At 39.8% G+C, this 24,403-nt stretch overlaps 1 protein-coding gene across 2 annotated transcripts; it reads right to left on the bottom strand.

Moving 5' to 3' along the window:
- Positions 1-3,108: 3,108 nt before the first annotated feature.
- Positions 3,109-21,033, bottom strand: LOC146379579 (cullin-5). 2 transcript variants are annotated; one of them, XM_084940866.1, is made up of 19 exons: positions 20,967-21,033; positions 17,642-17,751; positions 17,452-17,551; positions 15,326-15,502; positions 15,083-15,224; positions 12,498-12,643; positions 11,809-11,889; positions 11,101-11,239; positions 9,801-9,931; positions 8,049-8,156; positions 7,899-7,963; positions 7,674-7,806; positions 7,243-7,374; positions 6,885-7,008; positions 6,195-6,370; positions 5,591-5,752; positions 5,315-5,433; positions 4,324-4,447; positions 3,109-4,172 (listed from the first exon to the last, which is right to left on the bottom strand). In XM_084940866.1, the coding sequence occupies exons 1-19, from the start codon at positions 20,988-20,990 to the stop codon at positions 3,978-3,980; spliced, it is 2,388 nt and encodes a 795-aa protein (XP_084796992.1). In that variant the 5' UTR covers positions 20,991-21,033; the 3' UTR covers positions 3,109-3,977. The 2 variants fall into 2 exon arrangements, with proteins under 2 accessions (XP_084796992.1, XP_084796993.1); XM_084940867.1 differs by having other exon boundaries at positions 11,146-11,239.
- Between the last annotated feature and the right edge of the window lie 3,370 nt (positions 21,034-24,403).

Below are 24,403 nucleotides of genomic sequence, written 5' to 3'. Positions count from 1 at the left end.
TAACACCGCGCTTCAGTGCGCTTTATTTTGAAGGTACAAATGGGAAATTGTGTATCTCCTTTGCTTCCTCGTAACGGGAATCCTCAATATTGGGCTGTACACAGTGCGCATGCGCTCAGTTAACGGGCCTGCTGTAATCCCCTTTGTCACAAATAACAAGAGGACGCAATCTGCTGTAATTAAGGAAACCTATCCGCCCAATTACAGGTTTCCACTTATGTAACAGTTAAGGTCATTAAAACAAAAATAAACACAGCTAGGTTTATTTGATATTTCTCTTTACAAATTAAAACACAAGATCTGTGCTTTGCAAAGTGCAATCGTGCAGTCGTTTCATCAAAAAAGCAACAAATTCACGCAGTAAGCCCTCAATTTCAAATGTAAAGCAAAAGTGTTGGCGAGGAAATTTAATATAACAATTACCAAGTATTAAAAAGCAGATGATGATGAGATATTAATAGTCTTCACGAACTCTGCCATTGCTCATTTAATTTCCTAATTAACTGACTGATTTTTGAAAAACAGAAAAATAGTGATACGTGACCCAGAGTCAAAAGTGACATCATTGTGCATCATTTGTGTTTTAAAACCAAATCTTAAAAATTATAAGTAATAACTATTTAAAAATGAAACGGAACCGCCTCACGTTTCAGGAGTTTTGGAGCTTTTTGCGTGACAAAAGCATCACTGGATTTCAAAAAACAAAAAAAAAAACTTAAAATATTTCGCTCTTGATGAATTAACATATGAGCAAAAACGTTGGAGCTTAATAGTTGTTTTATTTTTCCTTAAGTTTTCCTGAGAGTACAGTACTTAGTTACATCAAGCCCGTGCAAGCTTACCTTACCAGTGAGAAACTGAGGTGAATTATACCTCCACAAGTGCGTGTAAAGGAGGGGTTTTTTTTTTAAGGTGATGGATTTTCATATGTACACTCACTGCTGTGTAGATTCCAGCTTTTTTGCTGAGGCTCTGGCACCATCTGCTGTTCACTGACCACCTTTATAATGCTGCTGGGAATATCATTTATCTACAGGTGAACAAGCTGCCTTTAACGTGAGCCTCAGATTTAATGATGGGAAGAAAAAAAACCCCACAATTTTGTTAAACAAAATCTAATTCTAAGTGCTCAAAATATCTCCATGTTTAATGAAAAGAAAATTTCATGGTTCCCAGAGGATGAGTGCCACTTATTTTAAGAGAACCAACTGGCCTTTCCTCCAGCATCACTAGTTGGTCAAAGTTTTCACTGATCCAGTGAAGTACACTATATGGACAAAAGCACCGGGCCACCCACATAGGAGCTTCTTGGCCATGTAAACACATACCATGAAGCTCCCATTGCACCGTTTTTCTGCTGATGTTAATGATAGGAGGGAGTCTGGAGCTCTGCAGACGCATTGGCGACTGTTTGGCACTATGCACCTTAGCACTGGTGACTCTGCTCTCCAACTACGTGGCTGGAGACTAGTTGCTGTTGCTTCCACTTTGCAATAAGGCTACTTAAATACTGTAATATCTCAGAGGGAGGACTTGTTGCAATGATTGCATCCTATTACAGCACCACACTCGAATTCTATGAGCTCTTTAGAACAACCTGTTCATTCACAAATGTTTGTAAAGGGAGACTGCATGGCAAGGTGCACCTGCAGCAATTCAAAGAGATAAATACTTTTGTCTATATAGTTTATGTTAAAATCAGCGTGATGTATAGGCACAAAAACCTGGGACAGCTGTTGTCCCAAGAGAATCTATGCCAGAATTATTGGTGATCTCTGATTGGCCCTGGACTACAAGAGTGTACTTTTACAACACAACTGATATAATTATTACTAAAGTTCATAAAGAAGATGTATTTTGGTCGCTTAATAACTTTTCACCTTGCATCAGTATTTACTGTTGGTTTTGGACCACGATCCTGCAAATTAATAATAATAATAATAATAATAAAAAAAAGAACATTTTAGATGAGCTCGAAGTTGTACTCATTATACCAGCACTTAGCTGTAACATGTTAGATTTACTCACTATTAAATTAACTACCATACCAGAGTGTTATCCGATAGGGGAACCTTGCGTGTTTATTAACACAAGAAACTGCAACAGCCCTCATGGCCTATAAATGGAGGCTGAAGGAAGCCTTTTATGATTAATGGTTCAAAATAAGTTTTACTTGGTTCATGCTTGATCCATGCATCAGTTCCACTCTGTCTGACACAGGGGGTGGGTGGGGTTTTTGTGCTCACATCCAGAGCCGTATACCTGAGATGATCATACCATGGGTGTTTCAAGGAGTCTGAATCTTGAGCTTTCAGCTCACAGGGATTACTTGTACATGGCTAAAATTCGAAAAGGAGTACATGTATGACTGAAAACCGGTGGTGACGAGTGAGGAAAGAATCTGATGGAGAAACCGAGGAGCACGGCACGGCGACTGGCTCATCGTCCTTCTTTGTGATGCTTCCAATGAGCACATTTTTAAACAGTGGGCTTCTTATTTTATTCCAAACTAGCAACTGATCCCAGGAAAGTCTGGGTACCTCTGGGCTAAAGTAAACTTGCTGTAGTGCCAAATTATAAGAGACACTTTGTGTGAAAACAAAACAACTGGCAGTCTATTACAAACCTACACTGCATTCTCCACAGTCTCTTCCTGCTTGGTTACAAGGTGTAGCTTTGGGAAAAATGATTCATTGATAGCCTCTTGGCACAGAATGGAGGTTTCTAGCATAACTTCACCTACTTCCAAGGTTCGTTTAGAAGAACCAAGGGTCCGAAGAGGTCGAGGCTCTAGCAACACTTGCAGTATAAACAGCAGCTTTATTACTTGACTAACGCGTTTTGGCCTGTGGTGCTGATCAAGTAATAAAGATGTTTTTTTTATCCTAGTTTAGAGTTGCTGGAGCTTCAACCTCTTTAAAGCTTCTATGAACAACATATTTGAGTGAAGGAAGCGTACGCTGCTCTTGGCTCTGCCTGGAAACAGGCTTGTAAATGACTCCAAATATACCTCAATTGAGGGCAATTAAGAGGATTGTTAGGTCTTCCTTTTTAAAAAAAAAAAGAAATCACCTAAACTGTTCATGTGATGAAAGACAAGCCTACATATTGTTTTATAATAAGGTGCTGTTTATTTCATCATTTCATTATTCACATCTCACAGTACACTTTCTTATAGCTTTGAATTGTAGTTTTTAACCATGTGTAATACTGACCTCAGCCTCCTCTCCCAGGCTTCCTGGCGTCACTCCGGCACCCCCACCTCTGTTCCTGGGTACATTTGGTCGCAGGGACTCGGATTCTAACTTTTTACCCAGGGCCAGAGGCTTGAGGGAGTCTGGAGCTGGCTTTAGATTGTTGTCTGGTTCAGTCCTGCAAACTGTGAAGTGCTTATCTTGTTTTGTTTATTTATTCACACAAAGTCCAGATTAAGTGTTTGATCACTTTAACTGCAGAGAGCCGCCACCATAAACAGGTTATAGCAGCCTTTGAGGGACGCGGGCGGCGCTTTATTCAACGTTCAGATGATGTGGATTTGGCATGGATTAAAAGTGGACTGCAGGTATTTTGAGTTCCTCGGCCGTTTCCTGTCAGCATGCCTTCAGAAGTGTGCAAGCACTGAGCAGGAGTGTTATAGTGGCTGCCCCGATGATGCACCACTGCATCACAAGCAGACCATTAAAGATTAACAGCCTCATCTGGACGGCAGAGGAACCCCGCCGTAACTAAAAATACTTATGATCACTTGGTGCAGACTCCCACTGCAACTGGTCTTTGTTTTTTTTTTTATGTCTGTACAACTTGAAGGCAGGAAGTTGAATTTTTTTTAAATAGGACTCAGTCTTAAAATTCATGCCTCCCTGCACAGGATTTTTTGTTTTTTTAAATAAAGGACGGGGAGCCTGGAAGTATTCTAGTGTCCATCAGGCCTGATCCACTGAAACCAAAGTCAGAACAAGTCGTCCTAATGTGCTCTGCTATGCCATGTAGATGAAGGTGTTTATATCCGTCTCATCCCGCTTTATGTACTTATGGTCTATCAGCCACTCAATCTGCTCCTTGATCATCTTCTTCTGTGGTAAAAACATGTTCTTTAGGATTTCCACCAGCTCCGTCTGCAGCTGAGCGTTGTTGATGCGCTTCCTCATCTTCATTATTTGGATGATGGCCTCCTGGACGTGAGAAAAAAAGAGGAGGGTGGAAAAATAACAAAGCAGGTCAAGAAACTGCACTGTGAGGCTCTTTATTCACAGTAGGTGGAGTTCAAAACAAATGAAGATGCACCAGCCTCTCCACCTGCATGCTGCGAGCTCATCTCTGTACCTGTGTTCTTAGTATCCTGAGCTGGACGATGCCCTCGTTCTCCTCCTCTCTCATTCGCTCCGTGGTGAGCTGCAGCCGACCGATCAGGTTGATCTTCCCCCTTTTCTGAACCTTGGAATTTTTTCTGTAAAGTTGAATTTGAAAAAGAAATGCCCTGGGTCAGCGTATGGACCCGTGGTCTCTACTAAGATATCTGGTCTGCAGTGTGACCATTTAATCACCAACTATTAACACCATCATCACTGGTCTGTTCGCACTAACAGCAGTGACGCAGAGAGGCCCGGAAGAAGCTGCTGCACCTCTGCACACCGCCATGTTGTCTAACCCTGCTTACCTAAGCTATTATTTATTTAATAGGTTTTTATTTATAATAATATTATTTGTATTACATTTGCATATATTTTTATATTACTTATTATTACTAGTTTCAAATCACAAAAATGTTATTAGACAAAGATAACATGAGTAAATACAAAAACTCTTTTTTCTCGTTTATATAATGCATTCTCATTTATCACTGCAACAATTTCTTGCGTTCGTAGAAAAACTTCATAAAAAATTAAGGGAGCCTCAAGATTTTTGCATAGGGCTGCACATTTAAAGCACATCTAAGATCCTGTTCTTAAAAACAAAAGTGTTTTCAAATTAAAAAGAGAATGAAGTGATTTTGAATCTGAAATGTTCCTATTTTTGGAATATGATAATTTCATTCAATAACCTCTCAGCATCTCTCGTGTCCCTCAAGTACATCTGATGCTATAAATGTGGTAAAAACTGAAACACATACTTCCAAACACTCAAAAGTTATGTAATGGATTTTATGAGTAATTTGGAAACAACAGAGTGTGCAAAATTATATTTCTTCCTCACTAAGACCAGACTGTGCATTAAAACTTCACAGAAAGCACTAAAGAGGCAAAGTTGTGAATAATAATAATAAGAAGAAGAAGACGAAGACGAAGAGAGGAACAGGGTGAACGTGATCACTTACATGAGAGAAAATTCCTGGTTGACATAGAATAACGTTCCTTCTGCAAAGTCTTTTGGCGAAGACACTGCCGGGTCATAGAGCAACACCTGCCTCTTGAGTTTGGGAAACGCTACCAGAGACTGGGCGAACAGAGAGGTTTAAGGAGGGAAACAGAAGATTTTGTATTAATCAAACAAAAGAACAAGGGGTTTCTCATAGAAAAACAAACTTGTTTGTCTAAGACGTGATAGAGACAGCCATCTACAGTTCACAGGCACTTTTGTCCTCGTTGTTTACCCAGAGAGTGCGCCGCAGCTCTGCATCGGGCAGCTCAGTGGCTAATTTGAGGTTTTCGAAACTGATCCGCTCCCTCGGTCGCTGGTTCCAGGCAAACAGCACCGCCAGCTGGAAGGTGGTCACCTCCAGGTCATACTGGCCCACCTCGTTCTTAAACGTTATCTGGAGAAGTGAAGTACATTTTATTTAGTTTGATTACTAAGTTCAAACAATAAAGAAATAATAGATCGCGGGAGGAGTACATGTGCACGGTCGAAACTATGTAAAATGTTTGAAGGAACTACCTGGAAAATGTTCAATACAGAATTAATATGCTAATGTGGTCACCTCAGACACACATGCTTTTCTAACCTTGGGCAAATAATCAGAAGGATGCTGGTTTGAAGGGACAGGAGCTGACTAGCTTATTTCAGACAGTGGAGAAGTGGAGAAGCTGCTGAGCTCAGTATTAGATAAAAAAGGATTATTCTAATCTGTGAAATATGCAAAGCTGCACCAGTGAAAGTTTTCCAGTAAACTGCTTTGGCCATTACAGTAACTGGAATGGTGCAATTTCACAGTTAAGTTGCTTTTGTGAGTTCCTGTGCAGACACGTTAGACTCACGATGCCGTTGGACATGAGGTGATGCCAGTGAAGCTTCCTGCCACTGTGGTTCTTCTTATAGAAGTCTTCTACCTCAGGTATCAAATCCTCCAGCTCCGTAGGGAGAGACACAAAAACCTTCTCGCTGCTCCTCGACCACGCTCCAGCATTCAGGATCTTTATGTTGACCGAGTCAGCTGCAAGGGAGCGCACCAACATGAGAAAGTTTACAGTTATAGCACATCCCAGTCAAAAGTACACATTACTGCACCTTGCTGGCTAAAACCAGCTACTAGTTAGCTTAGCATAAAGAAAGTCTTTAGGCTTTTGTGTTATCTAATGTTAAAACAGTATTTGATGTCTGTCAATTTTGAACACTGTGCTCACTGTTCTCCTGGAGGATGTAGATTGCAGTGTATTGAACTGTAAGGGAAATCCCCTTTGGGGTTGTGTCTCCTCCCAGTAATTTACATGTTATGTTACTTTTTTATTCTACCCAGAAGACAAAGTTGTAGGGGTTAGCCATTTCCCCCATTTCCAGCCTCTATGCTAAGCTAATCTACTGCTCATTAGTCTTTGTGTTTAGATTATACATGAGTGACATCAATCTGCTCATCTCAGTGGAGAAAAGCAAGAAAGTAAATGTACTTGCTTCCCCAAACTATCGAACTCTGTCATCATTTTATTAAATAAAACATTTTCTGACTTTACCTGGTAAAGCAAGCTTGTTATGTTTATGCATTTCTTTGAAGGACTGGTTGAGGTCCTCCGACACCTTGATGTCTTGGAACATCCTCGCTAGCTTGTTGACATAGTCGGCTGGCATTCCTACTTCCTGTTTGGACAAATGACATCACAGTAAAGATTAATCAATTAATCGTGTTACTAATTGTGTCTGTGTTCATTTGCGAGCAGTTTCTCATTATGATGTTCTGTCGGTGATACTTGTGATGATAAATGAAAAGGAGACAGCCCCAGATGTCTCACTGATGAAAACATTTAATAAACAGAGTAAGGTGAGCTTCATAGAAGGAAAAATAGAAAGTAAATGTTCCCCGTTAGCTCCTACCCTGAGCCACTCCACCATGTTCTCCTCTATCTCGCTGTCGGCTGAGATGTCCAGGATGAGCCGACGGGTCAGGTGGGCTTTGTGGTAGCGCATGAAAACATCTTTGTTCTGGACATACTTCAGGACTAAAAGCTGCAGGAAAACCGATAAATAAATTTAAATAAACAGCGGTTGGAAAGGACTCAGCAGCGACTTTTGGTGTTTGTTGCAGTTTCTTGAGAATTCAAACACGTAGGAATATTTTTCTGAGCTGGCACAAATTTGTTGAGGTTATTGCTCTTTACTTCTTAACGTTCCAATAAAGTCAGAGCTTGCCTGTTTCACGTTCTTCCTGCATGTTCTCTCAAGACTTCCAAAGCAATAACTAACAGTAGATCAATGTCAGATGCAGTAACGCCAGTTTAATAAACTAACAAGAACACTAAACTTACCACTTCCTTGAGCTTGGCCTCGATCTCTTCAGAGGTGAGCTTCTTGCTGAGTGGAGTCTTCCTCAGGAGCATGTCACAGTAGTTGGCTAGCAGCTCTGGACACTTGGACTCAGGCTGAGTTTTCAACCCTACCCTGTAAACGCAGGTGAGGAGAGACGAGTGCAATCAAGCTGTCAGGCTGCTTTTATCATTCGGAGCTGAAGTTCATGCAGGCAGCTCTCTTACCCTTTCTGTTTCATGGGAAGCTCTAATTTAAATATCGTGGCATCATTCACAACCGCTTTATAGGCCTGCAAAGAGGATTGAAAAAAAGTTCTGAGGATATTCTAAGACAGGCATCCTACAGTTACAATGGAACTTAGAAGCGTGACTCACTTTGTCTCTAGCAGTCAGGAAGCGTGGATCATCCTGAAAGGCCTCTTTCACCAGTCGACTGAAGCGGTTAAACAGGGTGAGCAGCTGCTCCACGTATTTCTCTGAGTCCTGCAACAAAGACCCGATGGTGCAACCACTCACTGAGATCAGGATAAAAGTTCAGATTTACATTAACTAAGTTCAAGGTCCACAAACTTACAGTACGTTGAAATTTTATCTACAGGCCTTAAATTTTATAATTTAAGCATTAGAAATCTAAACCATTAAAAAAGGGGCCATAAGGACAACCTGTAATACCAGTTACAAACAGGTACAAATGCACTATTCTTAAAATTAAAAACATTTATAAAAGCCCCCTCCATCTGGTTCATTTTCACACTGCACAAATTATGTAGAAAGCAATAGACTTACTCCCTGACAACACCCTTATAGTGTTTCTTAAAAGAGAAAGGACATACACTTTGAGGCCAGTGGTACCCCTCAGCCTTCGAGATTTTTTTCTTTCAAAATTCCAGGTGAATATTGCATCCACAAGATTTTTAGAAACTTTACCTCTGGACTTGAGGTCAAGTTCAAACTCGTCTGAAGTTTTTAGTAGATACACCTATGGTATCAGTTTTAAATTCCTACATTGCTTCAATCTCGAGTTATCGCATTCACAAACTTCGATGTCCATGGTGCCCACTTGGCCACCTGGCAGGGTGACAACGATACCCCCCGATGGGGTATCTAAGGAGTCCAAGGATTTGTGTAGATTTGCTGTACCACATCTAAATTTCTAAATTAATTTATTAGCATAAAAAGGACTGAGTGTGAGATGAGAATTTTGCAGCTTAAACAGAAGTGTGGAGGTGTAAAGTGAGGAAAATGTTTTGCAATATTAAAAAAAAACACAAAAAATAAAAATCTAACATGTTCTCTGTTAGCCCTGCGAGAGACTGGCAACCTGTCCAGGGTGTACCCTGCCTCTTGCCCTATGGTAGCTGGGATAGGCTGCCCCCCAGCAACTCTGACAAGGATAAGCGGAAGAGAATTGATGGATGGATGTTTAGTCTTCATGCATACGATTAACTCATCATCTGCTGCACACCCATTTCCTTTCCCAACCCCAACGATCTCTCTCTGGATCATTATCATGTTGGCGTTTTGATTAATAAGAATGACGGCATCTCAGCATTTACTGCTGTCATTGAAATGCATCTCAATGTTAATACAAACTGTAATAACCTGCAGTCTATTCTTGCTAACCTCCCACCATCACCAAACTTTCCTTTTTGCTGAAGCATATCGTTAGGGCTGGACCAGGTGACCCTGAATCCTCCCTTAGTTATGCTGCAATAGACGTAGGCTGCCGGGAGATTCCCATGATGCATTGAGTTTTTTCTTTCCAGTCACCTTTCTCACTCACTATGTATTAATAGACCTCTCTGCATTGAATCATATCTGTTATTAACCTCTGTCTCTCTTCCACAGCATGTCTTTTATCCTGTTTTCCTTCTCTCACCCCAACCGGTTGCAGCAGATGGCCGCCCCTCCCTGAGCCTGGTTCTGTCAGAGGTTTCTTCCTGTTAAAAGGGAGTTTTTCCTTCCCACTGTCGCCAAAGTACTTGCTCATAGGGGGTCATATGATTGTTGGGTTTTTCTCTGTATCTATGAAGAACCTTGAGGCGACTTTTGTTGTGATTTGGCGCTATATAAATAAAATTGAATTGAATTGAACCAGTTTGGCATGTTTGTCTGTGCGACACTCACAGAGGTGATCGTCTCCGCCGACGCTACCATATCGGCCAGCCCAGCACTCATGATGTGCTCCTCCAGGTCCTTCAGCATGGGCTCGATGCCGTTGGGCACTTTGTCCATGAGAGAAAACATCAGGTGCAACTCTGTGGTGAAAGCAAAGGCATCATCCTTGCTTTTTAGAAAGACTATGACTCAGAGTTATGGAGCAGTCAACAGCAAGGAGGTGGGCAGTGTTATTGCTGCAGAGAGACCCTAAAACAGAAGATATACTGCAAGAAATAACTCTGTGATGCCCCAGTCTTTACCAGAATCAATACAACTTAAAAAATTAAGACTGAACTAAATCCCTAAATGTGCATTTCTGTACTAGTGACATGTCTCTAATGTTCATTTTGTAGCTACATTATAACACGAGCAGAAGATGAGCTACTTTAAAATCCATTATTGTGGAAGGCCTTTGTCAATTTCATGAATTAAACCACACACACACACAGATGCATTAATAATACGGATGGGTGGTTAATGCAGCCCAGAAACTTGACAGAGGTCTTAATCACAAAACAACTCTCCAATACAAACTTTTATGTACTCTTAAGATTTTCCATATTGGTCATTTACATTGAAATCGTGAAAAATGTCTGGAACAAAAATGCTACATAATCTCTGGGTAGGTTTAATGCACCAGGATGCGTTTATCTAAAGTGAACAGCAATGTGAGCAAAAGAAAAGAACAAGATGTGATACCAGCAGCTAAAATATCAAATTCAAAACTAAATGCATCTGTGGCAACGAGCACAGACTACCTTTAATGTATAAAATTATTATTGTGATATAAAACCTCATGAATAAGTCTCAAAGCTTGGGCACAGATACAAGACTTGAAAGCCTCTTATTATTAAAAAACAAACAAACAACAAATTCATGTCTGAGTAACGAGTTTCAAATCCTTATTTTTGGTTTTACTTTAATCTGAACAACTTCTGCACTTCCTGCACTCAGTCTGTGTGTTTTCAAACCAGCGCGAGAATCAGTTATGATCCACTGAATACTTCTTGTTATTAACGTTATGAAATTTGGTGTATACTATTTAACCAGTCCCCCCCTCCCCCAAGTAAAAGCTTTGGATCCCACAGGACACTCAGAACATCGAGTGCTGTGACAGACGGATCTATCATGACGACCTTCAACCTCACATGTCGCCTTCTGTGTAAACCTCCGACTTGGTTTTAGATTAACGAGGCTAGTCATACTATCACACAGGGATGTTGTACAGATGCAGAGAGATTTGTTCAGGCTATTTTCTAGTGCAAACCTGAGCTGGCTGAGCCTTTGGTGGGAACAGTCCTGCCGTACTCACTCTCTGTCTCATTTCGTTTGATCATGCCCGGACATTCGGCTAAGATGGTCTCCTTGAACGATGTTACTAGCGCATTGACGCAACACTCCATTAACTGCAAAGATAAGCAGAGTTAAAAACACTCAGAGACAACACACGTGCAGATATCAGAAATCTGCATTTTTGGGACGATCCTTCAGCATTTTCTTTCCAAGAGTAAGAGGAGAAGACCAAACTTGGAATAAGCCCATCAAGGAATAATAATAAGAGGAAACGTGAAATAGGCTTTGCATGAAATAACCCAAAGATTAAAGTAAAAGGAAATATGTGAAAGGAACGCCTGGCCACATCTGTATACTCACGCACTATACTACAAACAGCAGTTTGTAAAAACAGTAAAAACTGCAGTTCAAGGGAAATTTACATACTCTAAATATTTATTTGCAATCTTTTAATCACACAAAGTAAACAAGGATATTTTAAAAAGTTGCTTTTTGTCTTTGATTTGTAGAAATCTGGGTGAAAATCGTGAAATATGGCAGAAACTGGCACAATGATTTTTACTGTAACTTGAAAAAGAAGAAAAAGCTTAAAAATTAAATAGAATATAAACATTTAGAGATCACAGAAATTGATGTTCATGTTTACAAAATTTCAAACTAAAACAATGGAGCTTATACTAACTGCTTGTACAGAGTTGCAGTCACGTCTCGTCTCTAGGTAACGCAGGGCACGTTTCTCCTCTTCCCTCAGCTTCGAATCAGCCTGATGAAAATAAAACATATATATGCAATATTTATGCATGTTAGAAAAAGCTAAAAGTAAACATATAAAGACGAAAAGCCGGTAAGTTTTATTATTTATTTTTTTTTATTGACATTTTAGAATCACTATACAATACCATCAACTTCAGCTATCTGTCAGTACATATATTTTTTTCTTTTTTTTCTATATTTAAACAACTAAAATATCCATACAATAAGAATGAAAGAAGAAGAAGAAAAGAAAAAGAAGCAAAACAGGAAACAACAAACAACATAAATAAAAAAATACATAAGGAAAAAGAAAAAGGAAAGAAAAATAAATAAATAAATATAGGGAGTGTGTTTTTGTTTCCATTAATGTAACTAATATTTCCTCTAGTCTTCTAGTAGTTAACAAAGTCAAAATCTAAAGCAAAATCAAAAACTGGCCTGCATTTTTTAAAGTAGTCCATCCATAAGCCGGTAAGTTTTAAATGTTTATAGTTGGTATTTCACAAATATGGGATAAATAAAGGTAGTTATACCAGCAAGTAAACAGTGAGCAGCAGTTCCATTAAAATAAACAGAGAAACTGGGAAATCTGTTTTCTGGCCCAGGAGTGTTACTCACATATTTCATGTAGTTTTGGACGCCGTTCTGCTGGAGGTAGGCCGGTGCTTGTGTTCTGTAAAACCTCTCAGTAGAATCCATATACGCTTTTTCAAAGTTATCCCTGTAGATCTGCAGCTTGTCGTCGGGGTTGGAGCACAGGTTTACTGCTCAGGATAATAAAAATCATCACACAGTGAGATACAATACGATTTTTTGAGCTTGAGTGACTCAAATGTTAGTGTTAAGTGGTTAAAAAAAGTAGTACAAAGGCTAGACATAACAAGACTGTTGATTTGCATATCTGTGGTTTTTCATATTTTTCTCTTCCTGGTCCTGTGTTTTTTTACAGATGGTGATGAATTACATTTTCTACTGCGCTCCATTTTCAGGGCTTGGCAAAATCGCTAGCCCGACGGGCGGGGCTGAGATAGATTTTGGTCGCCTGACCGGAGATATTGCTAGCCCTGGGACGTAGGGAGAGGCGTGAGTTTCTCAAAGTGGGCTCATTGAGTCAGCACGGATAAGATCTTGGAGAGGCTACGGCTGCTGTGAATACTCAGAATAAGATCTCTGACTGCAGACTGGATACATCTTGGAAGGGCTAGCTCGGAATAAGATCTCTGGGCGCAAATTGGATGACATCTCGGGGAGGCACACTGCCGTGAGTTCTCAGAAATCGGCTCCTTGAGCACAAGAAATGACAACATCACAGAACGCAAGTATGGCGAAGCTCGCGGCTCTCCAACGGGAGATTGAGAGACCAGTGTTGGACTTTAGAACTGCTTTGAAATTCATATGAACTGTTCGCATTAAAGTAAAAAGCACCATCACTTCATGCGGAAACCCCTTGGCGCCAGCGGCGGTCTCGAGGCTGGAGCTGAAAAACAACACCCTGATAACGACTGTGTTTAGTCTGTTCCTTCCCATTCCATGCAAGGCCACCTGGGTTGGCTGGAAGACTGTTTACTTAGCCTGGCAGGGCGAAGGACACTGTCTCAGCTGGACTATGGACACGCACACACATACACTTACACTGATAAGCACACACTCATCCCCCTCCCTTTCCAAACGCCTTCGATGATTGTTTCCTGCGGGGGAACACGGCGGGTCTGCGTGCCGCGCTGGAATGGTAGCGCTGTGCAGGGCGGCTGCTGTGTTCGCTTCGGATTACTCCTCACCTCCCACCCAATCCTGTGCCTTGTCATGTCTTTCACAAAGTTGTGCTGTGGACATTTATGTGCTTTTTGTGCAGAGGAGTATATTTTGTTTCCTGTTCTCATGCTGTCCTACCATGGAAGCACAGCATGAGTAGAGGTCTCTTTTTTTCCTCTTGTACTTTCCCACTGTAGTGTATATTTCAGTGTTTTTCTGTAACGCTACCGATCTCCGACTTGTATCCCCATGTAATGTCTGTGTTGTGTGTGTAAGGTCGGGGGGGGGGGGGGGGGGGGTGTCCCATTTCACTGCAGGGCAACCTGCATGTGGCGAATAAAGCTTTGATTGATTGATTAGGGCTAGCGATTTTGCGAGCCCTGATTTTTAAATATATTTCCTCCAGTTTTCCCTTTTTTCCTGTCAATGTTGACTTTTTTACACATGTACTGTGAATTATAACAGGAATATTAATAGAAATGAATATATAAATAAACAAAGAAAATGAAAATGAAAAACATGAACAAGAGGAGCCTATAGAGAATTTAGGCTACGTCCACACGTACACTGGTATTTTTGAAAACTGAGATTTTCCATTTTCGTTTAAAAAAAAGAAAAAAAATCCAGTGTGATGTAACCGCAAAAAACGAGGTCAAATGCTCTCAACATGCCAAATCCTAACCGTGTAGAGATGTTGGCCAATCAGAAGTCTAGAAGTTTGGGAGGGAAAGAGTAAACAGGGTTTTGTGCCCTCAGAAATCCTTAAGTACTTCTGAAAAGTTTTTGTGTTTTTCTGGAAAGGCAGCTAATTTTGTGTTACTTTTCAAGTGTTTTCATCATTTCAAATGTTAATAACTAAAGACAGTATTTTGGATTTTGTCTCACTTGGCCTCTTGGCCGGAGTTTATTCAATAAAGAAAGAAAGAAAGAAACTGAAAACTGAGTTTTTGAAAATCTCCACCCTGGCAGGAGTTTTTAAAAATCTGTTTTCAGTGAACAAAAATATTGTTTACGTGTGGACGAAAGGCCCAAAGGCCCAAACGCGTAGAAAAAGCTGCATTTTCAAAAATACCCGAGCAGGTGTGGACATCGCCTTAAAGAGTTAGTATGTTTGGTGCATTCAGATCATTGTTCTGATTGCAAAAGCGAAGAAATACAAAGAAATGAGGGGTGACTCAAGACTTCAGTATGTATAACACAAAGAGTATTTCCAGTAGTCCAAAAAGTGTGAAGCAGACCATCTCCAGTTGTTGTGCGTTCATAAACAATGTCTGCCATGTAGAACAGGAGGCCTCAGCCTCAATACCAAGCTGCTGAAACCAAAAGCTGTCATTCACGAGCAGTCATATTTTCTACCCTTTCTGATCTATGACTGGACAAACAGAACCTTCAGACTTCGCCTGCAGGATCCAAACAAAAGCTTGAAACAGGTGTGTCTCAGTTTTTCTCACCGTATGACTCCCGCACTCCGATGACCAGCTGTGAGTCAAAGGCCTCCCCCAGCCTCTCGGCGTGGACGAGCTTCATGGCACTGTCTTGTAGCCTGTTTTTAATGTTGGAGAAAATGGACTCGTTCCATGTGTCAAGCATGAGCTGCAGTGAGCATAGAGAAAAAGTGTTAAACACAAACATGCACACTGACGAATTTTTCTTTGGATCACAGTAAAAAGACAGAAACAAACAAACCCACTCACCTTGCGGACGATGCTGTCCTCCATGTTGGACTTCTTGTTGCTTCCTTGCTTACCCATCAAAGTGATCTCCAGCTGGCAGAAAGGTTTGGGCAGAATGTCACACTGTGTGAAGAACTTCCTCCACTCTACAATGTACGCCTTCAGCAACGCCGTGTCATCTTGGTGACTAAGCACCCGCTAAGAAAAGGAGAGAGACACAAGTTAGGGCCAGTTTGCACCTGCAGAAATAAATTGGTAGCCGATATTTAAAATTAAGATACACCTTAAAGAATCAGCACGAACACTGATGAGAAATTTAAACTGATGTCAGAACAGAAAGTATTTTTTAAATGTCTGGAGAAAAAAAAACATAGCCTGTATCTATCATTCAAACAGACACAGATAATTTTAAATCTCTGTCATAACATTCATCCAACAATTAATGGAGCAGTTCCCAAAACGGTCAGCTAACAGGTAAAAAAAGGAGAACTTACACAAAACTTTGGGGAAGAAGTTGATAAATCTCAGTTTGAAATTGAGACTAGGCTAGATTTTACTAAAGTTCTGTAATACTTATATCTTTTAAGTATTTTTATTACAAATGCCATACCATATTAGAGAAAAAAAATCTGTTAAAGGGAAACCTACTCTTTAAACGCTGGAAGGAGGGACTCATTTCAGCATGACTTTAAAGCTCTGAGTACTAGAGAGCAGAATGCCGTCCGGCCTGACCGGGTCATCTGTCAGGGGAAGTTGGCTAATGTTGGGCGATGCTGCTGCCAATTAAGCATAAAGGGGACTCTCAAAACCCAAATGTCCCTTCTGAGAGAAGAAAGGAACAGTTGATCTTCAGAGGACTGTGTGAAAGTGTCAGCTAAGGCAGTGGGGCCAGGTTTTTCTGCTACTGTAAAGTAGAAGCAACCTCACAAATAACTGAAAGTCTATGTGTGCTGCAAAAATGATCAAAAGAGGAACTCATGACATGAATCTATTTTGTTCACTGAAACAGGGGCTGTACTACAAAGAAAGCGTAAATTATAAAAGATATTTTTTCCATATCTAGCTTCATTTATTCCAACAACAGCAATCAGACTAGCTACAAGCAGACGGACGTGAAAGATGCAACAGTGGCAGCATATCAACAATCACAACCATGGACAGGTGTACTGGCCGCAGAGGGCCATATTTTATGGCCCTACAGTCACACAAAACAGTGGTCTGAGATGAGAGGTTTGCGATGGTTGCTTTGAAGAAAGGATCATTTGCTGTCAGTTGTCTTCTTCAAAGCACCTTAGGTGTGTCACAACGGAGTTAAAACACCAATAAGATGCAGTCGGTCTGCTACTCATCTGTGACTGAATGAGGTTACGTTTGCAATTATATGCAATCTGTCTACGAAGACAAAGTGATTAACTGTAATAAATTGACAAAAAGTGCAAATGTGTTGCTGTCTGCATCCACAGAAATTCATGTCAACTACTTACATTCAGTGTCCAGCCAGAACCCCGTAGATACGAATCAGAAATTGCTCCACAAATAATGAAGCAGTTTCTCCAATACGGCAATTTATTGTGAAACGACAATGTTGCTTTTATACAGGAATATACCCAGAATACAACAAGCTGAGTGGAGTCCACTACTGCAAAGAGACCTGTTGCAGACTCAGATTGATGGTAATGTGAAGGCATCTGTCTGCATTTACAAATTAGACGCCAAACCTTTCCCAATCTGTGTGAGAGTGACTGCAGTCAATATAAGTCAAACTGTGACTGTTTAAAGACATGTTGTCTCCCCTAGGCAACTTGTGCAATCACCTTGCGATCAAAAGTGATTGCCTGGGATCGAGGATATTTGCTCGTTCAACCTCTGTCTAGAAAAGTTCAGTGTAATCACTAGGAAACTGCCCATTCTTCCTAGTCGCATAGCCATAGTAAAGGAAGATAAAACTACAATATTAGAAAAATGCAAAGATGTTAAACAGGAAGGCTTTCTCATCTACTCAGATAGATACAAAAACATTTACAAAACGCTAAAATAAGTCACAAAATATACTTGAGTGTTGGGTAAGATGCTTGTATATGCTGTCCAAGCAACATGTATGTGTAGGAAACACTGAACTTAAATGAACTGGAAGACAAAAAGCTTACTGCTTGTGCTTGTTTGATGAAATCTAAGATGTCCTCTTTGAGGGCCTGGTGGATCTTAGCTGGACCTTTGTCGTCCCACAGGCACACAGCATGGACGTCTCTGTAGAAGCAAAAAAAAGGAGTCACATCATCACATCTAAAAACCAAAGCCTAAGGTGAAAGCGCAGAGGTAGAGTCACCGAAAACTTACGAGAACAGGTCAAACCACTGTTGTTTGGTGACGGACTCCTGCCGCAGGAGCTTCAGTACTATGGGGCGCATCAGGTCCCATTTATCTTCAAACTGAAGGGAGCCTTTGTTCTGGAAACAAGCAGGAGAGGAGAAGAGTCAAATTATATGAATCACTAAAACAAAACTTTAGGGTGAGCTACAACTCAACATTAATCTGCTTTCAAACACCTGGCAATTTAAGATTATTTATATGTATATATATATTTTTTAAAAACTATACTGAGAAAGTTTCACTTTCACAAAATGTTGAGATGGAGGTTTCTTTTTGACAATACAGATAAAAAGGAATGGGAGGCAGTGAGAGGAGAAGCAGAAATGCGGAGTCTTCCCCACAGAGAACAATCACTTGTGATGACTTATCAAAATGGACAAAGCTGCCCCTCCTCAGCCACAGAATGAAACATGACTTCACGGGCCGACCATAAAGCCTGATTTAGGAATTGGAAAACACCATCACCATTCCTGGAAAACTGCTCTGACCTCAGTGTGCTGACAATAAGAGTTTTCAGTGACAGAGTCTTTGTCTTTCCCTGGTGAGCAGAAAAAGCCTTAATATAGATGATCCAAAAACAGGAAGTCTGAACCTTGTACTTCTGTACCACATATAAAATCTGCAAGTAGGCTAAATCTGCATATCAGATCCTCCCTGTTTCTTAACAACAAAACTGTGAAGTCTGTTAACTTACACACTCTGACTTAAATCGGCTTTATTCTTATATTGCTGACTTTCATGCAGTGCTCTTCCCCTCTCTTCTGATTGGTCAGATGCTGCCAACTTCACCTCATAACTAGAGTGATAAACTCTGTATTGACTTATCGAGTTGTGAAGCAGATTTGTGTGACCACTCAGCCTGATTGATGATGTTAGGTGAAGTGAAGCCAGATAAGGAAAAGATATCTCAGATGTGTTGAACTTGTTTTGCAGTGGAAACCCCGGGAAGCTTAAAGGACTGGATGCTTGTTCAATTCACAGGGTTAAGATTTGTACAAAAAGTCAAAATAAAAGCATTTGGATTTTAATTTAATCTCAGCTGTTTTTCATTTTGATGGGTCATATAGTGACTCATTCAAGAAGCGCTGCGGTGCTGATGGACTTTTGATATGTCTGATATTATTAATGCCAGTGCTGATATTGATTCAGTCTGCAGTGTGTTAGCTTTTTTGTTTCTTTTTTGTTATATATCATTCAAAAAAAATACTTAAAAAATGACAGGAGTTTTTAGAGTGGTAATTATTGCACAATGACTTGATAATAGTGCAGATGAGATAGACTAAGGTTAGACTACCAAAACAAAGTGATCTACCATCTAGATGCACAGTTTAATTTGTGGCTATATAACATTTTATTACTTGTTGATTACCTTGTGCGGGTTCTCTGCGTCAAACTAGTTTAAATACCTTTATGATTTTAGTGTAGTTGGTCACAAATCCTGGGATCATAACAACCCTAATATTTAAAATAATGCGGCTGATCAACTATGCTAGTGTTTTACTGTTTTTGTTTTAACCTCTTGTGCCAAGGATAAATATCTGCCTCTCACATCAGCAAATGACATTATTAGCAGACATCAATCACCAGTATATCACGGTTTCTCTGGCAATCATCAAAAGAGTTTTGGCCTTCCCTACAGCTGGACCAACCACCGTAGGTACATACAGGCTATTCCAGTTTTTTACTTTTTTGCATATTTGTCACACTTCAATGTTTCAGATTATCAAACATATTTTAATATTAGAGAAAGATATTTGATATAAGATCAAAACCTACCTGGCCCTATATGAAACAGTAACTGCCTCTTAAAGCTAATAACTGGTTGTTCCATGCTTGGCAGCAAAAACTGTAATCAAGCATTTGTGATACCTGGCAATGAGTCTTTCACATTACTGTGGAGGAATTCTGCCCACACTTCTTTGCAGAATTGTTTTAATTAGGCCGCATTGGGGGGTTTTCGAGCTTGAACGGCCTGTTTAAAGTGAGTTCAAAGCATCTCAATTTGATTTAGGTCTAGACTTTGCTTAGACCACTGCAAAATCTTCATTTTATTTCTTTTTTGAGCCATTCAGAGGTGGACTTGCTGGTATGTTTTGGATCATTGTCCTGCTGCATAACCCAAGTGAGCTCGAGTTTTAGGGCAAAAACTGATGGCTGGTGATTCTCTTTTAGGATTTTCTGGTAGAGAGCAGAATTCATGGTTCTACCTGTACAACTTCCTGAAGCAGCAAAGCAGCCCCAGACCATCAGGCTAACACCACCATGTTTGACAAATACTTTATCACACAACTGTATGTGGCCTATTTCTTGCTTTTAATTTGATTAATATGCACAAACACAGGTTGATCTCAAAATAGTCTGCATAGCTTTTTTCACCCTCTGGTGTCCCATTTCTCCTTTTACCTTTCACATTTTGTATTTTGATGACCTTTTGTTGGCAATAAAATAAGAGGAAAACAACAAATTTTCTTACTTTTTACTAGATCATTTCATAAATGCAAGAAAACATGGCACTATGGTAAAGAAGTAAAAAGCTAAAGGACCAGATAATCATAAACAGCTCACTGCAGAGTGGTCACATGTAGCAGATTTAATTATTTACACCTATCATTAACCTTGCGTGTGAAGGCCTTCATAATAAAGATCCACACAGATTCTGTTTTGGTCAAAGAATGTTCATCTGACAGTAACTGTTGAGAATCACTGAGTTATTTCCCTACTGAATAGACAGTTGTTGCATAGACTGCTTTCTGTCACTTAACTATACCTAGCCTTCAGCTCTAGCCTGTGCCTGCTCACATCCATAGGTGTCTGACAAGCGAAGCTTTGTTAGCGAAACAGCAGCTGAAGATTACAGGAGCCACCAGAGCAAACAGAGCAGCTCCAGGCAGCCTTTAGCTTGGCTGCAGATTCCTGAGCCACTGACAGGTAGAGGATATGAGACCTGCACCCAGCGCGCACACACACACACAGACTGTGGTCGTATTTTAACGCAGGCTCATTAGAGAATACCTCCCTGTGACTCTGCAGCTCCCCCGTATCTGCCGTTTCCCTTCACATTTAGCAGTGTTGTAGCTTTTCTGTGTAGCCAGCTAAATCACTGATAAGTGGCTAATGTTAGCCAGATGCAACTTAACTGCTCCACGCTGAAGTAAACACCGACGGGACGGCCGTAAACGGGTGCAGCGTGCTGTTCGTTAACACCGGAGCTAAACGCTCACAGCACACTGCACACATGACAAGCAATTCCACGGACGCTGAGTACAAATAATTGAATCGAAGTGGATCCTACCTTTAGCAAATTAGACGTCGCCATGTTCCCTCAACTTATCCTCTCGTAAAATCTCGCGCGAACAACAAGACCTACGAAGATTAACCTTATCGAAATATCGCTGTTGTTAGGGAAGTTTTTGTTTTTTAAATAGAAATGTTTTAAGGACAAAAGTATCATTTTAACCACTTTCTTTTACATATAGATGTACTTTATTAATATGTATTAATAAAGTAAAATTATTTTTGTTTATTAATATTTACGTGCATTTATTTACGTTTTTTGTTGTTCCTTAAAGCTCAGCCTATGTCAGAATGTCTTTTTGTGGTGCTCATTTTACGTTTGTTGTATAATTTATTCTCACCTTCATTAATAACAGTATTTAACAAAGCTCTGTAGTGGAACGTTTATAGTATCACATAAAAGGTTTATTTTTAGTTACAGTTAGATTATAATGTAGCCATTAAGAAGTATTACTTGTTAAAGTTTATGTTATGGTTTTCATGTTTCCTGCACTCTCCTTCTCCTAAAACTTTTTTGTTTATTTTTATGTTTTTGATTTTGTGTGTGTGTGTGTGTGTGTGCTTTTCTTTTTTTTACAGCAACATTAGTGTAGTAAGTGTAACGGAAGCTTTGATTTTATTGTCATTCGTAAGTTGTTGGGAATTAATCCACAGTGGACATCTCATTTTAACAGGTACAATCAATTTTTGGAGTGTTATTGTGTGTTCCGAAATTTGTAAGGTCACATCGAAGGAAAAAAGGCACTATGAGATTTAATCATAGTTTGTACCTGACCAAAATATTTGAATTATTTTAAATGAGTTGTGTGTTTTGTTTGTTTTGTTTTGTTTTAACATAAAATGATTTTTAAAAATTAATCATATTACAACATTGTAGAATAAACAGATTATAGACATTAGCTAAAATATTCTCAGGCTGAATATTATTTATTTATGTTCACAAACAACATGAGCAAAGTGTAATTTGAGCAGGTATACTGCACTACTTTTGCCAACCGTAAGGGATTGTAGTGAAAATGTGTCGGCCCTAGATCTCCTGTGTCATCTTTACCATACCTCCACAAAACATTGCTTTTGCAAGTTCATAAAAAATAAATAAAGAGTCTAAAAAACAAAGTCAAAGTAAATAAAAGTCTTTTAGTTTGCTTAATAATTACTTTATGGTAACTTCAATCAAAAAATCAGGTACGGTTTATAATCACGTTTGTGAAAAAATTTTTTGAAGTTCATCATCTGCAACTAACTGAAGTTTTTTTTTTAAGTTCTCTAAACCTTATAGGATTTACAGAATTTATGCATTTAGGACTAATAAACCACAAAAAAAATGGTTCCTGTACAATAATGTATAACAAATACAGCTAATCAGAGACATTAGGAGGTATTTTCTGCCATACTGAACCACATAGCACTACCTCTGCTGTTTTAGTTCACTCTCACTGCCTTGTAAATGATATGTAAGAAAAGTAAAAGGAAACATTTGCCACATATCACACTGAGAGCAGAACTGGAGATAGGAAAATATTTGTACAGTCTCAGGGCCAGTTATTGTTTCACTGTCAGCATGGTCTTTATTATCATTCCTTCCCTGCATGACATGAGGGCGAGAGGAGAGAAGTACAACAACATTAATAAAAAAGGGAATTTTGCTCAGTCACTGCTGGGCTTTTTCCATGACAAGATCATCCTGAGGAAAAAAGAAAAGAAGTCAAACCTACATTCTTTGAGTAAGAATGTAGGTTTGATTTATAAAGTGAAGTGCTGGGGACATTTCCTGTCCTGTACTTAGACACATTATACTGTTACTGTATAATACTTTCTCCACTCTGGTGACCGTATAGGAAATATGACAAATTAAACATTTGCTGCATACCTCATGAATAAACAAACCCGCTAATAGCGATAAAACATTACTTTTTATACAAACTTCTGTGTTGTCTACAAATGTTTTATATTAATTATAGCGTACAAATGAAGCGGGAAAATAATGAGAAAACAGGAAAAATCACAGGCGAAATGTTCACCACTCTAATAAACACATTGCTGCATATACTGGAGGTAGAAACTTTTGGGTTAGTGTATTTCTGTTCACCTCAAATGTATTTCAATTCCAAAATTCCAATTTGCAACAACTGCCTGGAGTTACTTTATATTACAAAGTGAGAACCCTAAAATCAATCCCTTGATTTGGATCTGAGTTGGTCACACAATGTTGCTGTGATCACAAAAGCAGCAAGACAGCAGCTCTTCTTCCTGCGGCGCCTGAGAAGATTCAGATGAACTCTAGAATACTAACAAACTTCTATCGAAACCATTACCATTGAAATTATTCTGACTGGCTGCATCACCACCTGGTATGGCAACTGTAATGCTCTGGACCACAAAGCTTATTATTATTATTATTACTGCTATTTTCATGTTATTTTCTTCTTAATATAACTGCACACTTTCTATATGGTCATGCAAAACTGAGGAGCACGAGCCAAAGTATTTCATTATGGGTAAATGTGGCTACACTGTTTATCTGTACATGACAATAAAACTTGAAACCTGAACTTGAACTTTTCAGCAGCATTTGGTGACAGTGGAGAAGAAGAGCTCCCTTCCTCTCCTTTCCTTTCCCTTCCTTTGCTTTCCTTTCCTGTCCTTGCCAGAAGACATATCTTGCAGGACCAGGCTTAGCGAAGGGCAAACATATACTGGTTGCGAAGAGAGAAGAGGAGAGCATAGGGAGACCATAGCCAAAACAAATACTAGAGATGGGGAGAGAAGGCAAACCTTTAAAAATACTGGTGTAATCCAGTGCTAGCCCTCCTGGCAGTAAAATCTTTAGGTGGGACAAATCCCCTGGAAGTACAAGTTCTAGAAAGCCTGCTTTATGGGTCTCCCCTAATGCACCTAAGTCACCTAAAATGAACATAATGTAATTAAAAATCGATGGATGAATGCTTTCTTAATCACAATGCATTCTTGCTTGCACTGCCATGACAGCATACATAACCAGTGATTATACTTGATTTCTTGCTACTTGTCAAAGGTCTCGTTAAACATGTCTTGCATTCACAGGACTTTTCTTCTGATAACAATACCCCAAGTCTTTCAGGATGAGGGATAATGCCATGCAGCAGCGGAATGACCGGGGGACATAGGAAGCCATGGGAAGAGTGTCTGTCTCCAGAATCCAAATTGGGATCTCCTTCCACACCAGAGGAGCCTGACAGCTGAAGACTCTGCCTCCCATTCTACTTTTACAAATGCTAGGAACCACAAGTAAGCCTTCAGGCTGAGAGTAAAGTGCTCTATTGGGATAAAATGATACTATAAGGTCTTTAGGGTATGATGGACCCATTCGGGGCTTTTATGTGAGGAGAAGGATTGGAGAGATTTCGCAGGTCTTTCCTCCCTACTACTGTCGGACTCCACAACAAAGACTTCACA

This window comes from Perissodus microlepis, chromosome 10, assembly GCF_051167445.1.
Source record: "Perissodus microlepis isolate ML-2025 ecotype Zambia chromosome 10, ASM5116744v1, whole genome shotgun sequence".
NCBI classification, from domain to species: Eukaryota; Metazoa; Chordata; class Actinopteri; order Cichliformes; family Cichlidae; genus Perissodus; species Perissodus microlepis.
Note: the sequence above shows the minus strand (reverse complement) of the source record. Positions and strands in the feature narration are given on the sequence as shown.